The sequence below is a fragment of the Nelumbo nucifera genome, chromosome 1 (genome assembly GCF_055504915.1).
Source record: "Nelumbo nucifera cultivar China Antique chromosome 1, China Antique-T2T, whole genome shotgun sequence".
Taxonomy (NCBI): Eukaryota; Viridiplantae; Streptophyta; class Magnoliopsida; order Proteales; family Nelumbonaceae; genus Nelumbo; species Nelumbo nucifera.
In genome coordinates this window covers 167,499,233-167,513,903 of record NC_142649.1, presented here as the reverse complement: position 1 = coordinate 167,513,903, position 14,671 = coordinate 167,499,233, and the positions used below count along the sequence as shown (strand labels likewise).

Below are 14,671 nucleotides of genomic sequence, written 5' to 3'. Positions count from 1 at the left end.
TGTAACACAAATAATTTGTCGGGAGTGGATCTCTTCCTGAGCACATCACAGCTTTAAGCTACTTATCGGCAACACTTGCATAAGATGCATTTATACATATTGATCTTTTGAAAACTCTCATATGTAAACGACAGGTGGCATCAATCTAATGCTATGATGTGCTAAAGTTGTTGTACTTTGTCACTAGTAGATCCATTATCCAATTTGTGTGTTTTTTCGTGGGTCCCACCATAGTTGTAAGGAAAGAATGAAAGATTCTAATTTCTAAAGAGTTGCATAAACTGGTTTGTTAGAATTGCTCGAATGGAAAATCCCTTTGTTTCAGAATTCAGAAATGTATTTCATCTTCACTCTTTAGGCTGTGTTTGATTGTAGTGCAATTTTATTTATAAGAGTGCAAATGTAAAAAATGCAAATCATCATTTAATTTAATTTTATATTATTTTATGTTTTAATTTATTTTAGTTGTATTGCAAATAAACAAAATAAATTAAAATTTGAAACAAAATTAGATCAAAGTTTATACTGCACTGCCATAGTTCTGCAACAGTATAAATTTATTTGCATTGCAATCAAACACAGCCTTAGTAACAAAAAATATATACATCAAAATGTATAATAGAATATGTAAAGTAGTTGTACAATTCAAGGGTGTAGTGGGAATTCAGGTAAATTTTGAGGGATGATATCGTAATTAGGATACTAATATTAAATGGGAAAAGTAATTACGTGTCATCCTGGGGTGAAGCGGGGTTAGATACTTTAGATAAAAAGGCTCCATCGAAGCGGAGATTGCCGCGGCCAAAGTGCCAAACCCTCACCAGGGCCTCAGCCCCTCAACTCGGTCACTCACTCTCTTCCTCTCCCTCCCTCTCTCTCTCTCTCGGATCAATACTCGGTACCCAAACCCCCATTTCCCGAATACAAAAAGAAAATAAACGAAGAAACAAGGAGATAGAATCAGTAGATGTAGATCTCACTTCTCTTCTCCGCCATCTTCCCTTTCTCAAGCCCCTCCGGAGTAAGCATAACAGGAAACTTTGGTCATTTTCACCGCTCGGTTTCTGTCTAGAATCGGACGCCATGGGACCCGGCGAGACGATATTCCGGTCGCCACTCGATAAACCCCTCGACCAACTCACAGAAGAAGACATCTCCCAGCTCACGCGTGAAGATTGCAGGCGCTACCTCAAAGAAAAAGGTCTCATTTTTCTTTTCTCTCTTTTTTTACTTTTTTACTTCACTTGTTTCTTCTTCTTCTTCCCTGTTTTTCCGGTGGCGGAAGACATAGGTACTGAAATTTGGGAAAGAAGGCATAACATTACCGGCACGTGCCCGTGTCTCCTACTGTGTGTACAGGCATGCGTCGTCCTTCGTGGAACAAATCTCAGGCAATCCAGCAAGTAATCTCGCTCAAGTCGCTGCTTGAGACGAGGACTGATTCCGGTGCCGGAATCCGGCAAAAGTTGGTTTCCAAGGCAGTAGATGATCTACCCCACGTGAGTATTTCGAAGCATTTTACGTCTCTCCTTCCCTTCTTCTTCTTGAAGTGTTGTCAGCATATTAAAATAAAATAAGAATATATTAACTAATCAATCAATAAATAAATATTGTAGCTCCCTACAACTCCCACCGAGTCGCCCAAAGAAACGAGCGCCGACTTCCAGGTTTCTGTATCGGCAGATGAATCGGTTTCGTTTCGGCGAGAAGACCCCCCCAAACCCGCGGTTTCCGGTGATGTATCGTGCCGTCTCCCGGTGGCGGACAATGACACCACTTCTACCAGGTTTCCTCTTCACCGTCATTATTCTGTCTGTTTTGGTCTTTTTGTGGTTTTGCTAACGTGCGCCGGCCATGTTCATGTGCATCCGGCTAGCGATTAACCCGGAGAGAAGCCATACAAACCTGAAACCTCCTCTATTGGAAGATATTCTTTGTTCTCCACACACTTGTATCTCCCTTCAATCTTTCCCGCCAGCACATGTTCAGTCTTTCTGAACGATTTCGCTAATAGTAATATGCGCCGGGACATCTAATTCCTTGACATCTCTATTCGCTAATTGCAGTTCTCTGGTGTTGTGCACATTCAGGAAGAAGATCAACGATCAAGGTTTTAATATTTCCGTATGCAGACCCGGTGTTAACTAGAATTAGTTAATGTACTTGCTCTGAACAAAAAACAAAATAAAAATACTACCAAAAAGAACAGAAGAATTTGGAAGTAATTTAATGGCATGTTTTTTACACCGTAGATTGCTTGGCATATGCTGCTAACTTATGGAATAGTAAGATTCATTGCAAAATTGTCATTTACTGGTTTCAAATGGGTGTAAAATAGAAAAAGAAAAGGCATTGCAAATTTTCCATTTACTCATCACATAACATTATTGAATAGGTTGTAAGATTAACTACCAATAATCACGATGCTAGCTAGTTGCAAGGGCAGTAATGTAGGACAACCCAGTTTGAGGTTGCCTTCTTGTAAAGACTCTACTAGCCAAAAGTTAGTTTGGTTGTATTGGTCTTCAATATGTTCAAGAAGGTTAAAACTGAGTTTTGTCAAAATGGGGTTGGAAGCTAGGGTTATGACTAGTTCCAGAACTAAGACTGGGGTTTCATAGGGGCAGATTTTAGGTAGCTTACTTGCAATTTTAAAGGGGTTACTAGGATTATTAACTAGTGTAGAGTCCAATTGCATAAGCAAAAGAAAGAAAAATGAAAAACTATGCCTTATGCCAACTATTTTGGTTCACTGGGTCATCATCTAAGCCTTCTCTTAACCCTATGGGGTTGGCTACATGAATCCTGCTTTGTCAATCTGTTCTGTACGATGCCATATCCATTGTCAAATTATGGGCACTTAAATCATTTATTACTACTTCCACCCCAGTCCTTTACAGTCTGAGGCAATGTCTTAGGATCTCCTGATGCCAGAAGGATAGCCTATGGGTGTAATTATTAGGCCTCATGAGATATCACTATTTCAAGAGAAAAAAAAAGAGTTAAATGAGAATAACTGCAAGCGCATGCAAAAGATGAATATATTTTGATATGAGAAAAATCAATAGATAATCATCATATAAACAAGGACCTCATACTGATGTATATATTTTGTAGAAGTCCTCCTACACTATTTAAGAAGCTCTTTATGTAAATCAAAACCAGTATGTTCTCAGAAATATTACAGTTTATTTTTAACTAGCTGTTATGATGATAGCCTTACTTCAATTAATGCATGAAACACATGTTATTGACACAAGGAACCTCAAGGTGTGACACGTGCATTATAGTTTTAAGCGTGAGTTTCCATCTTGAACCTCAGGGTAAGCCTCTCCTTGAGATGTGTCTCAAAGCATAAGTCACAGATTCCTTATTGATTGAAACCTAACCAAAATATTTGGCTTTCAGAAATTCTAACATTTTAGTATTTTATAAAGGGCCATATGCTTCGTCTTGAAAAGCAAAAGCTGAGAAGATACTGCTAACTGGTTCAGTTGGTAAGGTCTCCGGCTGGTTGTAGCGGAGGTTGGGGGGTATGGTAGAGGGATGGGTTAACTGTATTTGAATAAGAGTCAACATCATACTTGATGAAGTGCTAGGTGGCATCACTCAGGCCAAATTATTATATTGAGCAACAGTTAGACATGTGTACTGATACCATTACTGTCATGGTGGCGTATTAGACTGGGTTCTTCCTAATAGCAGTACAATTAAGTTTATCTTTAATAGTTGTTCTTTGTGTAATCCAGGACTGTAAGGTTTGGTGATGTTTTGAAGAACATTTAGTGACTCGTTCTTTTGATCTTCTCAAGCCCTGTAAGGTCTGGTGATGTTTTCAGGATGGAATGGAATTGTGGTTGAAGGAGACTGTTACATGGTAATTAAGTCTTCAAATGTGTGAGGTTCTTGGAGTCTCCAGTTTATTGTTAGATAGTCTAGAGCATTAGCTTCCAGCTTGAATAACTCATTCAAGTGAATTCTTAGATAAGAAATGCTCTGGACCTCTGGTAGCCCTCTTAACGAAGGATGTCATTGTCAGGTTTAATTATTATGGAGGGCATCTGTCCCAGGGGTTAATCAACATCTCTAATATGATGTAACTGCTGTTTATTGTTGTCACTTTGTCAGCTCTATGCTGTTGTATATGGTTTTATTCATTTCTGTATATTGCCACAGCATGGTTTATATTGTCATTTGAATCTGTTTGATCATGCTATTAATTGAAAAAATTGATGGCTTTTTAGTTTTACACTATAGAGAGGAGTCTAGAGATTTCTGCATTAATGATGTGGTTAGAGAGAGAGAGAGAGAGCTTCGTTCATCTAATAGACAGCTAATTTATCAAAATTGGTTTGATCAGTGCAAGGAGAAGGCAAGTTGTTAAAAAAAATGGTTGCTTATTAGTTTTACACTAGAGAGGGCAGAGGAGTTAAGAGATTTCTCCGCTAATGATATCCCCATGTGGGGCCAATGAACATTGAATCAAGAAAGCTGTGTGTTTGCATGCCATTGTCCTGATATTGTGCTTATAATAGCACCTTCAGTTATACTTATCCATAAAGTACCCAATTGTGTAGGCATTCAATTATTCTATGTATAATTTTATCTGATGAGTCAACAAGTTATCTACTTCTTCCCAAGAAGAAAAGGTCAACAAGGTATCTGAATTGCACTGTCAAACCTAGCTATTTATGGATTTTTTATGGATAACTTAAAGATTCTATTAATAGTGAGAAAAATAAGTTGAATGCACAATATGCCCAACATCTCCTTTACAACTAGGCTGATATCAGCCTTCTAACCCCAAATCTTGGTTTTTACAGTTATCCTATTAGTATACCCCAAAATAACTTTTCCCTGTGTAATCCCATTTTGGCTAAAGTGTCAACAAGCCCATTGGCTGATCTTTGAACCTATACATCTGTAATGTTTGCCTCCCTTGTCAAACACTTGATTTCCCTTAAAATCAGATTGCGCTGTCAATGTTCTTGTTTTTGTTCTCTAAGCCAGCTCACTGCCACTCTAGTGTAACCTTCCACTTGAATTTAAAGATTTTGCTGACCTGTCTTGCAAAGCTGCAAATGGTTCAGTCTCAATGAAAGTTTCCAAGCCTAATGGCCCAGATTATATTGCTAGAATTATTCTGTACTCATCTCCAAAAAATCTCCCAATGATAGAGAAGCCCGGATTACAAGCTACATGCATCAGAATTTAAAACTAGCTATTTATTTGGACAGAAAGAAACAAAATACTTGTTCAAAATCTGTCCAAAGAACCAGATGATCTGATTGCTTTTTCATTTGGAAAATTGCTTTCCTGGGTTTCAGCTGTAAAGGGGATTTGGGTTTCTCTTCTCGGGGCAAGGTTGTCCTCTGAGAATTTGTGGAATTTGTAATGTTGTATGATATTACCTAAAAAATTGGTTTTTGGGGGATCCTCTTGTATTATTACATCATCTTTAATAAAATTACCTTACCTCTTTTCAAAAAAAAAAAGAAACTTTTTATTTATGGCTGTCCAAAGAGAAGAAGAGGCAGAAGAGGAGGGAGTAGGCAGATTTTTGGCCTCAAACTGATGAAAGTTTAGGATATATATTTTTGGGATATGGTCCACCTATTTTGATGGTTTTGAAAATTGTGATGTCATCTGTTAGTTGGTAGCTGATTATTTCAAACATCAAGGTTTTGGTAGTATAGTTTAAACAGGATTACTGCTTGTATTTTAACAGCAATAAATTATGGTCTCCATCAAATACATGAAATTAGATTAGATATGTTGTTCTACCCCTTCCCACCACCCCCTTCTGGAAAAGGATTAAACATGTAGAGATAAGTTGATGCATGATCCACTATTGCAAATGACTCTCTTGTGGATGGCTCAACTGTAACCAAGTTTAATTGAACAAATGTGGTACTTCATTAAGTTGGCAGAATTTTGATGAAGGTGGCTTTTGATTCATGGTCCTAGCCTTGTAGGACCACTTTTAGGGAGGATATAATGCTTTTTTTTAAGATTTAGGGAGGGTATAAAGCATGCTTGCCAGAAAATATATTTTAGAAGCAATTGTATTTTTTTTTCTTACAATCCAGAAGTGGGTCTGAGATAGCAAACAAAGTTCTAATAGTCTTATCATTAAAGGGAAAAGGAAAGGTTATGCTTTCAAGATATAACTAATTAGGAATTGCTAGTTACGAAGTTTTGCAATCCCCAGTGAAGGAAGACAGTCATGTTAAGTTGGCAGCCAGACAACTTCTAAAATATCATTGAAGGCAACACCAATGGAAATGCCTAGATGACAAGTGCGTGCAACTTAGTGACTAGTTTCCTGTTACCCAATAATTTTTATCTCAATGAACACAGATATTGTTTATTTCTTCTTGTTTTCATTTCTGTTCTGAGTTTAGTTTCCCATGCTAGCAACTATCTGAGAATAAAATCGCTCAAATGCTAATTACTTTAGGAAATGGTACTGTAGAAATGTCTTCTTAACATGAATGGGATTTTGATTCATGAATTTGTGTTTGAACCAGAAATATTCTTTAATTGAGTCAAATGCATATGAGGATGTAAGTTGGGAGGTCCTATTAAATATAAGAAATATGAGAGAAGGATTTTTGTTGATGGAGAGATTCTTCCAGGGTTGGTGTCTCAAAGCAATTGAACAATCATAATAACCATATAGAAAATTAAAGTGCATCTTTGGTGGTTAGAAAATGAAAATACAATTGTACAAATAGAGATGCGTAATTCTGATTCTATATTCCTTTGCATAGGTAGATGTTAAAAGCCATCCAATTCCACTAGTAACTTAGCATGATTTTAAGTTTTCTTCTTCCATATGGAGTTTGGAGTAGCTGATTTTCCTTTTCCTCGAGAGCTACATCATGTGCTTCATAATACCCATTGAGATTGCAGATGATAGCACATAGCTGGAAATTCTATGTTATTATTATTATTTTGATAATTGGAAAATCTATGATTGAAGGCTGAAGTTTTGGCATTAGTACAAGGGTTAAAGTTAGCCAAACAGTTAGGATACAGACATGTTGAGGTGGAAGGGGACTCAAAAGTAGTAATTTCTTGGGTGGCAAACATCAGCCATACCCCGTGGATGTTTAAACATGTGATTAGGGAAGTGGAAAAGATGCAAAGGAGGTTGAGGCTGAATTTAAATGGGTCCGAAGAAGTGCAAATGGACTAGCTGATGTTTTAGCAAAACAGGGGGCATTGAGACAGCAACTATTTTGAGCTGCACTGTAATGAGGGATAGAATAGAGTGATTAAAGGGATCAACAGTCCCATCACCAAGTTGTATAAACTGTTTACAATCTGAAATTTAATAAAATACATGTTTACTGATAAAATACTCTAGTTTGAGAGTATGTTTATGGATGCGATTCATGATAGGTTTTGATGCCACCTGTGATTAGTGCAGAAGATAAAATAACTATTGAGTTTATTCTTATGTGCAAAGCAGTATATGGCCATTATTTAATATTCTGTGCACACTTTCTGGTTGCTTTACAGATGTTTAAATTTTGGTTGTTTTTAACCTAGTTATATCAAGACTAAGCTTGGTGAGTTCAAGTTAAGGTTCCTGTTGACTGTATAGCGTTGTTTCTTAGCTTGCGCAAGTGGCTAGAGTTGTTCTGCAAGTACAACCCCATCTTATCTATAGAAAAAAGAACATAAGTATTTATGGTAGTATACTGTAAATGCAATGTTTCCTGTAGTCAGTGAAGATATCTGGAATGTGGAAGACCCTACAACACCATGGACTGGATGTTTAAGACAAATACAAAGAATAATTGCCATATTTGAAGAACTACATAATTGATATCAGATAAACTTGATAATTGTTGGACAGTGTATGCCCTCAGGTCCATGTCACAACTTTTAATAATGTCAAAGAAGTATTCATTCTAAATGTTTGGGTTGTTCAAATATTGTTAATGATAGTTTGTCTTTTGTCCCTTTTCTGGCCTGGTCTCAATTATAAGGTTAGAACAAACAGAAATCATAATAAGCATAAATGACCTTTTTATGTACTAGGTTGGATGTTTTTGCATGTACATCAAATGAACTTATCAAAGAAATGACATTTTTTTATCAGCATTATTAAAGAAATGACATCAAATTAACATACTTCTTATAATTTGGGCAGTTTGAGGTTTAGTGATGACAAATCCATTTTGGTTTCCTCTGCTTAAGTAGATCAGAATAAGCAAAAACTAATAATATGTAAGGTAAGATACCTTATGTGAGGATGAATAAAAAAAAGTACTTTATTTGTGAGGTGGGTTGGGCATTCATCTGTGGTACTTGTGATGTTATCAGTTCAATAAGGTTTTGTAGTTAATTGACAAATCACACTTGTTCTTGTGGAGTTCCATCATGCATCTCAATTGAACATGTTGAAATCTATTCTTTTCCCTTCTATTTGGGAGGGGTTGATAAGGTGAATTGTTTCTGCATGTCTCTAATATCATAATATAATATATTCATATATTAAACAAAAATATGTGATAGATGAGAATTATTGACTAAAAATGTAAAAAAGAGAGAACAAATATCTGACCGTGACCCAATGACAGTCAAATGGTTAAGTAGTTCAACCGGCGTGTTGCTTGGTCTGGCTTTTTGGTACTGAACAGTGGACCTGGAAATCTGGCTGGGTGACAGGTCAACTGGTCTGGCCAGCTGGTATGACCACAGGTTGAAATCATTAATGTACAGTTTAGATCTTTGGAAAAGAGGTGATATTGATCCAAGGAAGAGATGCCAGATCTCTTCTTGTACTTGTGGTAACTGGAGTCTCAGAGACATCTCCATAATATATTGGCAGGAACACAGATGTGAAGAATAAGCAGCCAGCTGGACAGATGACTATTTTCTACTGTGGCAAGGTGAACGTCTATGATGATGTTCCCATTGAAAAGGTAATTCAGCTCGTTCTTTTGCATGGATACCTGGAGATAAATCTTATAGAATGTTGGCCTTCCAATTGGTCCAAATGATCGATTTGCAGGCACAAGCAATCATGCAACTTGCAGCAAGTCCCATCTGTCTGCCTCAGGATACTGCATCTGCTGGAATTAGAGCAATTTGGCAGTTTCCTTTCCATTTCCAGGCAACATGTGTCAAACCAGGAACACCTCCCACAGCAATCCCTTCAACCCTGCACAGTGGTAAGGCTTCTGAAGGAATAAAATCCTTCTTCATTGGTTATCAAAAAAAGAAAAAATCCTTCATCAGTGTTAGACTTAACTGAGAATTTACTTTGCTACTCATAAGCTACCACATCAATGGGTTTTGGGGTTCCAAAATGGGGGAAAATGCAATGCTTAATTGTTAGTGCCTTTACGGTTTAAATAATATAATTTTCTGAGGGTCTGACCTTAATGCTCATTAACCTCTCATTTTTTTTTTTTTTGGTAATATCTCTCCTTTTTTCTTGAACAGCAAAAATAGTGGAAAATTCTGGACAGCATAGGGAAGAAGAAAACATGTTTCGCCAAGCTGAACCTGGTAAGTGTTTTCACTCTTCATTTTTTTCTCTTGGAATTTCTCAAATACGGTTCTGCCTCTGCAGAGGATGATATCTCATAATTTGTGCTAAAAAATATTATACTTTACTGGGTCACGTTTTGTAGGTAGCTTAAGTTCTAGCACTAGATTCCAGTTTTAGTCAGGGACTTAAAATGGGTCATATTATCTTCACTCTTCAGTCAGGGACTTGAAGAAAATGAACTAAGATGCACTTTTAGATTTGTCCGTCTGACTGAAACTGCAATGAAACTTTGACCATTATCTTTTAGGCTGAAGAAAAATTGCAGTGGAGATTTCTCAGGGAGCAAGGTTTTTTTTTTTTTGGTAAGAAGGGGAGCAAGGGTTGAATCAGTTAAATTTGAAGTTGGATTTCTGCTTTTTAATTTCAGTATACAAACTAAACAAAAGAGCACCCTTCTTTCCTTCTTTGCATTTTTGTTCATGTGTCATCAGGGATTCTGAGTTGGCATGAACACATTTCTGTATTGCACCAGTCATTTAGCCCGTGCAGGTGGCCTTTTATTTGATCATGCACTGTGTTCTTGATGGATTGAAATTCCATGCTGAAAAAGTCCTCATTGAGTATAACAAAGAAGATGGATTCAAGTGGGTTCAACTTGACCCAGCTTGGGGTCCGATGACTTGTTGCTGCTCGAGTGGGTCTCACTCAACCAAGGCCGGCGGCTCTAGCCCATGCAGCTGGCCTTTTTATTTGACTATGCATCATTTACTTGATGGATTGAAATTCCAAGCTTAAGGAACATAACTTCACAATTAAAACAGAAGAAAGTCTCAGAAGGTACCACTTATCCGAGCTTGTGGTCCAACAGGGGTCTGCTGCTCAAGTAGGTCCCACTTGACACAGGGCAGCAGCCCTAGGCACTGTTTCTTTCGGATACAAAGGAACAAGACTCATGTTTCTAGTGGATACTTTTGGGATACAATTGCCTTGGAAAATAGTTTTGCAGTGTCTACTACTGTTAATTGTTTTTTGTTTTTTTGGGTCTTTTGTCTTCTTTCTTTTCTTATATGGTGGAGCAGATTTTAAGATGTTTCTGTAGTGTTTATATTAAAGTAATTCTTTATGGATTTTATGTTGAGGTAAATGTTATAGCTGAAATTCTTGTTTCCACAAGATTAAATGTAGCCAAAGAGGACAATATCCCCGGCCAATCAGCCATATATCTAGATGAATGTCTTTTCAATTGAAAAGCTGTTCTCTCGAAGTTCATGCTTGCATATGTTTGTAGGTTGTGTAGCTTCATGATGTTTATGTTGAGGCTCAATCATAACCTAGCTGAAGAGGGGATGGGGAGCTCCTCATTTTTTTATGCTTTAAATTTTACCTTTTCTTCTATCTTCCATCCTTTTGTTTGGAGTTAATGTTTTTTTTTTCTCCATACTTTGTGGTTAGGGAAAAACTCCAATTCCTATTCTGTTTACTCTGTTCAACCACACCAAATTTTTCTTTGTTCTTCCAAAGTTGCACCCACTAGCAACTTTGGTTCAGATACTTGTACATAAACCCTAGATTTTGATATTTATCAGACTTTTAACTTTGCTATAACAAATTGATCTCAAAGGCATGAGGGACGATTTGAGTTTCGGTACTTTAGGATTGCTGAAGAAGCTGCTATATTGTAATTCATTAAAAATGGCGTGGCTTCTGATGATGTAGCAAGAATAACAAATTCATACTCTGATGGCTTTCTTTTTCGTTACAGAGGGCCCAACGAGTAGAAAAGCATCATTGCAAAGGTACCTTGAGAAGCGAAAAGACAGGTATGGTTCAAAGGGCTGAAATGTTCTTAATGTGAACACAAAACAACCCAATATCTTGCCCGATTGAAATGCCTTCAACCCGCCATTGTCGATCATTTTCCTTTTTCGTCTTTTTTCTTTTTTGGGGTTCTTCCTCTCGCCTCCCTGTTAAGAGGAAGATTTAAGAGCCGGAGAAAAGATGAGATTATCTTCTAGCTTTGAGATGTACGAGTACTTGTACCATCAAGTGAGGTCCCTCGGACCCCAAATGGGCTGTCAAGCCGAAGCGTCGTACAAGTTCACCACCCTAAACCCGACTGCTTCAAATTCCTATCCAATATAGTCCGGTTGTTAACCAGGTCCAGAATGTATGTTGATGATCTCAATGACAATGGTAAGCTATCAAGTCTTTTTGATACATTTTTTATGTTTTCGGTGAACAGACTTAAATGATTATGATCCTCCACTCATGCGTTATCACGAGGTATGTTCTCCTATACTAGTCTTCATTAGTGGGGCTTATACGAATATCATATTATCTCAACCCACTGACAGAAACCACACCCCGCAAGGTAGGTCGTAGTGAAATGGCCAAAATCCGGTGCGGTGAAAGTTGTTCTTCGCTCGCTTTTAAGAACAAGAGTTTCAGTCAAAGAACAACGATACATAAGCTTTCAAAAGAAATTAAGCTATATAAAAGTATTTGTTCTGTAAAGTATAATTTATTGTGAATCTTATAATGAAAGAACTTGTGATTGTGTGTGTGTTTCTTTAAATGACTCAAGTGTTTGCATTTTAAGCTCAGTTTGGAAGGAGTATAAATACAAATTTGTAGAGCACAAAACCTTGTATTTTGTATTTATTTGTACTGTACATACTTGATTTGTATTTTGAACTCCTTCCAAACTGAGCCTTGGTACCAAAAAAACTGATTGGGTGTAGGGATGCAACTTGGGCGGGTCCAGCCCGATCCTGAACCGGTCCGACCCGGAATTTTAAATAGGCTGGGCTTGGATTTTTGGTTCTCAGGCTGGGCTGTGCTGGGGCCCAAGAAGTCAGGTTTTTTATTTTTCGGGCCGGGCTTGGGCCTAGCCCTTAGGTATCCTGAACACGGCTCGAGCCCAGTCCAATTATATACATTTATACATGTGTATATACGTAAATGTTGCATACATACATATGTATGCAACATACATATTTACGTATGTATGCATATATATTTGTATATATAACATTTGTATAGATATTTTGCATGCATATTTACATGCACCAATGGGGTGCATATTTAGATAAAAGCAATAAATACACCAATGGGGTGCAATTGAGCTCAGTCGAGTCGAGCTGAACTTTGGCATGTCTTGGCTCAGCTCAATACTATTAGGTTCAAGTTTGAGTTCAAATTCAGTTCTAATTATATTTTTTTTTGGTTCAAGCTCTTTTTGATTATATATTTGATGAGCTCAAGTTTGGATCAAAAGCTCGAAAATGAGTATATTTTTATATTTTGTAATTATATAATATTTTTATAATATATAGGATATTCTTATATTATATATAGAATATAAAAATATAGTTTCATAGAATATATTTTTTATATTCTATAATATATACGTAAGTAACTATGTATGCATGTATGTGTTAATCAAGTCAGGCTTGCAAGCTTTCGAGCTAAACTTTTTATTGGTCAAAGTTTGAATTCGAATAACTAATCGAGCTTACGCTAAGGTTTGAACTCGATTTAAGCTCGATTAGAATCAAACTCGAACCCAAACTATTCAGCTGCAACCTTATCTGCTAATACACCATGTTTCATTTATTTATCTTTATCACATGGGTTTTGATTAGAAACGTTTTTTTGTTTTGATAAATGATTAAAAACTATTATTGAAATTGCAATATTTACTCGTAATATATAAAGGTCTCTTGATTTTTATTATAAGATAATTTTGGTTAAAACACTTGTTTTATTGACATAATAATTTTTAAGTAGAGTAAAAAAATCTTTAAAAAATTAAGTTTTATATTGTTATCATCATACAATTATAGACTATAAGCATAATAGAGACAGATCCAATTGTCCTGATTTTCTAGGTTTGTCAGATGGAGACATTGATAACATGTTCAGGACTAATCTGTCCTGACCCTACACATTGATACTCTAACCATGACCTTGTTCTTTTACGTATGATAAATACTAAATCACTGAATTGGATCCCCTAACTTTACTATTTTAATATCGAAGTGAAAGAAACAGGTCAATCAAAACCTACCCTAATCATAAATGGCACAGCAATTGAAATGATCATTGCGCATCCCTCCAAATAAGAGGTGTGCAATCAAAACCGCAGTTAGATTCAAAGTATTAATATAATATGTCGCATATCTAACCACCTACAAAAAGCCTTTTAAGTATCTAGGATATTGGTGGATGCGCTCTAATTAATTTTTGTGCGATTTGTCGATTCTTGGACCAAGGTCGATGGCCTAGGTAAATGAACTGTGGAAACTGGAAACCATTATCCTTCTGTTTCTTCAGGTTTACTTTGAGAAGTTGAAAACAAAGACCGTCAACTTGTCTCTTTTATCATATTCGGATGTTCTATATTTCTTATTTAAAAAAGCAATTAAGATTGATATTGGCCAATTTAAGAAATTTTTTACAAAAAAAAAATATAATAATAATATCAAGGGCAAATTACCTTTCTGGTTTAGTAAATGGACATAAACCTAGTCTACTGTTTAAGAAATTATTTAATGTACCCCAAACATTTCTGGCAATAGACACAATCACCCTTTACCGTCAGTTTGCCATTAAAATCTGCTAGCATGTGATTCTACGTGATACTTTTATTTTTCAAAACTACCCTTTTATGGTCCAAAATACCCTTTCACTTTTGATGTCATCTTCTCTAAGACTAGATTGGGGTCATCTTCTCAATTGTGTTTTATTCTTGTTTTTATTATTAATAAATTCTGTAATTTCTTCAAATCTGTAAATTCTTTACTGGGGTTTCTTCAAATATGTAATTTCTTGAAACAAGAATAACAAGAAACCGCAATGGGGTTTCTTCAAATCTGTAATTTTACATTATTCATACTTGTACTACTCGCCAAGAGTAGGTTCTGAGGGCATCTACTGCTATCGCTGTGAACCCTCCGTCGAGTTTAATTCAAACCCTAATGGTAAGGGTGGAGATAAGAATTATAATTCTACCCTTCCAGAGATCAGTGAACTCGAAAACTGAATTGATCAACCAATTCTGGAGTAGAATGCAGCGATTAAGGAGCTATGGAACTCTTGTTCTGCTGTTAAGGGTACTCAGATTGATTTGGTTTGATAAAAAATTTCAGCAACACCGGG

At 36.5% G+C, this 14,671-nt stretch overlaps 1 protein-coding gene across 5 annotated transcripts; it reads left to right on the top strand.

The window, feature by feature from the left end:
• The first annotated feature begins 799 nt into the window (after positions 1-799).
• LOC104596614 (protein TIFY 4B-like) lies at positions 800-12,154 on the top strand. 5 transcript variants are annotated; one of them, XM_010257877.3, is made up of 9 exons: positions 800-1,201; positions 1,360-1,499; positions 1,617-1,786; positions 8,846-8,939; positions 9,029-9,188; positions 9,463-9,528; positions 11,274-11,331; positions 11,754-11,794; positions 11,887-12,154. In XM_010257877.3, the coding sequence occupies exons 1-8, from the start codon at positions 1,084-1,086 to the stop codon at positions 11,761-11,763; spliced, it is 816 nt and encodes a 271-aa protein (XP_010256179.1). In that variant the 5' UTR covers positions 800-1,083; the 3' UTR covers positions 11,764-11,794; positions 11,887-12,154. The 5 variants fall into 5 exon arrangements, with proteins under 5 accessions (XP_010256179.1, XP_010256180.1, XP_010256181.1 ...); XM_010257878.3 differs by having other exon boundaries at positions 11,883-12,154; XM_010257879.3 differs by having other exon boundaries at positions 11,866-12,154.
• The last annotated feature ends 2,517 nt before the right edge of the window (positions 12,155-14,671 follow it).

What these genes read in the sequence shown, in the direction of transcription:
- LOC104596614 (XM_010257875.3), top strand. Translation starts at nt 1,084, where the DNA reads ATGGGACCCGGCGAGACGATATTCCGGTCGCCACTCGATAAACCCCTC. An exon ending in AATGACACCACTTCTACCAG is followed by an intron (nt 1,787 to 8,845) that starts GTTTCCTCTTCA and finishes ATATATTGGCAG; the next exon opens with GAACACAGATGTGAAGAATA. An exon ending in ATGATGTTCCCATTGAAAAG is followed by an intron (nt 8,940 to 9,028) that starts GTAATTCAGCTC and finishes ATCGATTTGCAG; the next exon opens with GCACAAGCAATCATGCAACT.